Source organism: Alligator sinensis, unplaced genomic scaffold (assembly GCF_000455745.1).
Source record: "Alligator sinensis unplaced genomic scaffold, ASM45574v1 scaffold1386_1, whole genome shotgun sequence".
NCBI lineage: Eukaryota > Metazoa > Chordata > Crocodylia > Alligatoridae > Alligator > Alligator sinensis.
This window is the reverse complement of record NW_005842806.1, coordinates 170,755-175,297: the sequence shown is the minus strand read 5'-3', so window position 1 is coordinate 175,297 and position 4,543 is coordinate 170,755. Positions and strand designations below refer to the sequence as shown.

Genomic DNA, 4,543 nt, shown 5'->3' with positions numbered 1-4,543 from the left:
GGGGGAAAGAGGACTTAGTTTAAAAAGCAGGTGAAAAGAAGCATAGGTTTGGAAAGAAGATGGAGGCATCTCCAGTTAGCTTCCTGCATATCCAATATCATTAAGCTAATCGAAGGAGTTGGCAGGATGGAAGTTTGTTGCTAAGTGCCAGACTGCTACCAGGATTCAGAAGGAGAAAGGGAATGCACAGATTTTACTCTTCCTGGAGCTGCACCCCCAAAAAGGAGTAAAGCTGGTAACTAAGGAGACCAGGTTTGTTCCTGAAACTGGTGGCTGGGCTGTGTTCTCTGGAGATGAACTTCAGGTCAGTTCTTCAGCTGTAAGTTCCAAGAAGTCCCCAGAGAGATGCCCATGCTGCTGCAAACTTGCATCCATAATTATTAGGTCTGCATTTTCTGCAGGCAGTTAGAAAACTCGCCCTCAGTTATGCCAGGCTGTAGGCATGCCTCCTGTCCTCGTGAAGGGTGACCTGTTCCCCCTCCCAGCTATCCTGTCCTTTTTCTGCAGTGACTGGCAGGAGGTAAAGCAGCTCAAGCCCCGAGCCAGAGGGAAAGTCTTACTGATTCAGAGTGCTCAGGCGACGTTGGTGACCCCGCATCCAGTGGCTGGTGGCAGCAAGGCATCAGGAAGGAGAAAAATAAGAGGATGTTACCAACCAAAGGGGGAAAACAACTGCGACATTTAACCTGGTTCCCATGTTTGAGCAACTAACCACTGAACATGCCCATCTACCACATAGAACATGGGAAGAATTCACCACACCTATTCTGAGATAGCATTATAAAAGGGAAGCTCTCTCCATTTCTTTCACAGGATGATGCTGTTCTACAGCTCCCAGACAGAAGGAAATTCTGCCCCGTCCCCAGTCAGAATTAGGAACTGCAGGAAGAAATAGTTCGAGTCCCACTGTAGGTAATGCAAGTCTGCACTGGGAACTTGCCTCTGGCTCTCGGAAAGTGTACGGCCAATAGCTTGACCTCCTTCAGGATTCACGTGCCAAGGCTGGCACAGTGCCCAGTGGAGCCTTGCTTCCAACATGCTCCAGCACGTCACTCCTGACCAAAACAAAATGCCTCCTACTTCAAATAAGGAACCCACCATTTCTCAAGTTAAATGACTTAGTTGAAGCTCTAAAAACACAGGCCATACGTCAAAGCAGCTTCACCTCCCCGCTAAAGTCAGCTGCAGCCAAACATCCTGGAGTTCAGGAATCAGGAAAGCCATCCTGTTCCCTTCACAGGAGGCACTCACCTTAAACACCTGGTCCAACGTGAGATAGCGATTGGCATCAGGGTGTATAGTCCAGAAGGAGATTTTACCATTAGCAGACGTCTCACGGACAAACATATCATGAAGGGATAGGTTGTGTCGGATAGAATTCTGGAAAGATACAAGACATCTTAGGGCTTTTGATTACAGAGTGCAACTAACATCCTCAGACACTACAGTCCAGGGAGCGAAGCTCTGCCCATGGCAGACTTTGATCCAATTTATTTACCATATGTTTGGTCGTCTTAATCACAAAAGCTGCTTGCTCCCCTCACATTTAGGAGCCCAGCTCCCAGCCTAGTGATCAGTTATCCTCTCCCCTGCCTGGCTAGAGCAGGAAAGAGAATGGTGGAGAGGTTGTAACGGAAAAGGGAATGTCAGGAATAGAAGGTGGCACTTTATAAAACTATTTTCTATCCTGTTTCACAGGTTGATGCTTTTTGACTGGGTAATTGTTTTTCTATTTGCATCCAACAGTCCCACTACAGTCACCCTGTTATCTGACCTCACCCGCACAAGTGGACATGACTGCTGGACAGCATATTACCTTCCAGCCTGGCTTGGCTACATGCTTGAAGTAAGGGAAGTGATCCTCAATCCAAGTGTAGATGTCTTTCAGGGTCATACGTTTCTTCTCAGTGCTGTTGATGGCAAACTGGATCATGGCCATGTAGGAATAGGGGGGCCGTTCTGATATTGAGTCCTGCCATGAGGAAGTGGAGGTTGAAGCAACAGCACTAGAATCCTCCTCTATCTGGGAGAGAAAAGGACACAGTGATAGTTGCAAGTTAAGGAATTTGAAGCCTGCTGCACAGCTCCACATTGAATTGCAGAAAAATAGAGCTGGAAGGGACTACAGGAGGTCATTTAGTCTAAACCCTTGTTCAAGATAGGAGCATCCCTATCTAAAATGCCTCATCCAAGTATTTGTCTAACATGCTTAAAAGCTTCCAATGAAGGAGATTCCAAAACCTTTTCAAATAATCTTTTCCAGTTTAACTTGCCTAGATTGGTTATTAGGATGAACTTTCTAACCTAGATTTCCCATCTTGTAATTGAAGACCACTACTTATTGTCCTGTTCCCAGTGGATAGAGTCTCCGTCTTCTTTATAAGCAACTTATTCTTTGTATTTGAAGATTGTTATCAAATTCCCCCTCAGGTTTCTTTTCACCAGATTAACCACCCTCCTTCCATGGGGAAAAGGCTTGTGTTATGTCTGTCGCCTCCAAGGTTTCTCACCTGTGTATCCCAGCTCCTTCCCCTCTCCAGAGGTTTCCTCTATCTTATGCTCTACTCCTTTCATCCCTAGAGTGCTTCTTACCTTGATTCCCTCCACCTGTACAGGGGTCTGGTTCTCTTTCTCCATCTCTTGTTTCACAGTGGAAGGACTCAGGCCATCAGAGCTCATCCTTCCCAGCCACTGGATGTTAGTTAGGCTGTTATCCAATGCGCAGCTTGTCATCTCTCCACTGCCTGCAGAGAAATCGACCCAGAGCATTGCTCACTTATCTGCAAACACATCTCAGATGCCTTGAAGGACACCCCAACCAGGAACCTCAAAGGTATCTTCAGTGCCCCCTTATGACATGGGTACACAATAGCACTACAAAGCTAAGCAACCTTGTGGAAGTAGCCAGAGTTTCTGGTTTAATTGTGGATGGGCCCTACTCCCAATTTGTAGCTTCAAGCCTAAAAAGCTAGCTTTAATTGGAATCCCTCCTCCCACCCTGTTCCTTGAACTAAAATGAGTTTCTGCTGAAAGCAACTCTTAACAAAAAGAAATTCAGGCATGTACTAGCCAGAGGACTAAACTTAGCAACAGAGGCCATGAGAAATAAAGACGTGCACTCTACCAGCAGAAGCCTGGGAAGGACCTTAATGAGTTCAGCTCCTGGCAGGGATGCACGTGGTGGAGGGAGAAGGGTGCTGGCCTTCCTACTCTAGTTTGACCTCTTGCAATTACTTGAGCACCACCTCTTTCCTCAGGTTCTAGCTCACAAACATCCCAAATTGTAACTGTTCCATGTGAACTGTTCCATCTCCTCCATCCCCTAATGTCTGGAAAAGGAAGAAGGTCTTTTCAACTTTCTTTCTCAAACTGCTGAAAGTGGTTGCTATTCTACCTGTCTGCCAGGGGCTCTTGACCATTCTGAAGGAGGTGAAAACATCCCACTTGATCCTTCCCAAACTTCATTTCTCCATGTAAGCAACTCCATTGCCTGCTGCTCACAACTTTGCCAACCTGCAGCATCTGCCCCAGGTTGATGGGATTCTCAAGAGCACTAAAGTCTGGCTGTCTGCAAGGGCCCTGAACAGCAGTAGCAAAAAGTGAACACATTTATTTTCCTTAGTCTAAGAGCCACATGCAGCAGCAAAGCTACTACCTACAGACTGTGGAGCACCTGTACTGAGGCACATTTGCACATGTGGGAGTTTATCTACCAGCACACACGTGAGACAGAGACTTCTTTTTGTTAGAAGAGTGTATTTGTCAGCAGGCAGTGGTTGAGGTAACCCCATGGGGAAGAAGCCCAAATGGCCATTCAAGTCCAAGCTGAGAAAATATAACCTCCATCCCTGGTGTGGCACGGACCAAGTTTCTTCACAAGGGGTAGCAAGGAAGAAGCCGCAGCTGCCAGTCCAAAAGCAACAGAGATCTCCCTTTCCTGGTATCTCTAGCCATGCATTTCATAGAATCATAGAAAATTAGGGCAGGAAGGGACCTCAGGAGTCATCTAGTCCAACCCCTGCTTAAAAGCAGGACCATCCCCAACTAGATCATCCCAGACACAGCTTTATCTAGCCAGGTTTGGAAAACCTCCAAGGATGGAGCTTCCACCACCTCTCTGGGTAACCTGCTTCAGTGTTTACTACCCACCTAGTGAGAACGTTCTTCCTAATATCCAACCTAAACTTCCCTTGCTGCAACTTGAGACTATTGCTCCTCGTTCTGTCACCACTGAGAACAGTCCAGCTCCAGCCCCTTTCCAACCCCCCTTCAGGTAGTTGAAGGCTGCTATGAAGTCCCCTCTTCTCTAGACTAAAATGGAGTGATGTCAAGTGCCCAGCTCCCCACCTGGCTCCAGCCCCACATCTCCTAGCAAGCCTGAAGCCCAGCTTGTCTGGAGCGCCCAGCCTGTGCCGCCAGCCCCGACAAGCCCCGGGGGGAAGCAGACCACCAAGACTCCGGCACTTAGGCCCGGAACTCCTGCCCCCAAGCGCGGCCAGGAGCTTCCCCGTACCACCCCCGCCCGCCGCAGGCCGAGCAGAGC

The 4,543-nt window shown here is 47.9% G+C and overlaps 1 protein-coding gene across 3 annotated transcripts in view; it reads right to left on the bottom strand.

The window, feature by feature from the left end:
• FOXM1 (forkhead box M1) overlaps positions 1-2,742 on the bottom strand; it is an 8,564-nt gene extending 5,822 nt beyond the window's left edge. For 2 of the 3 annotated variants that reach the window (XM_006035118.3, XM_025191300.1), the window contains exons 1-3: positions 2,593-2,742; positions 1,817-2,023; positions 1,252-1,380 (exon numbers count right to left, since the gene is read on the bottom strand). In XM_006035118.3, the coding sequence (XP_006035180.1) occupies positions 1,252-1,380; positions 1,817-2,023; positions 2,593-2,733 (477 nt within the window). In that variant the 5' untranslated portion in view covers positions 2,734-2,742. Of the gene's footprint in view, positions 1-560; positions 606-1,251; positions 1,381-1,816; positions 2,024-2,592 lie in introns of all 3 variants that reach the window. The other variant, XM_006035117.3, reaches the window with a different exon arrangement.
• Between the last annotated feature and the right edge of the window lie 1,801 nt (positions 2,743-4,543).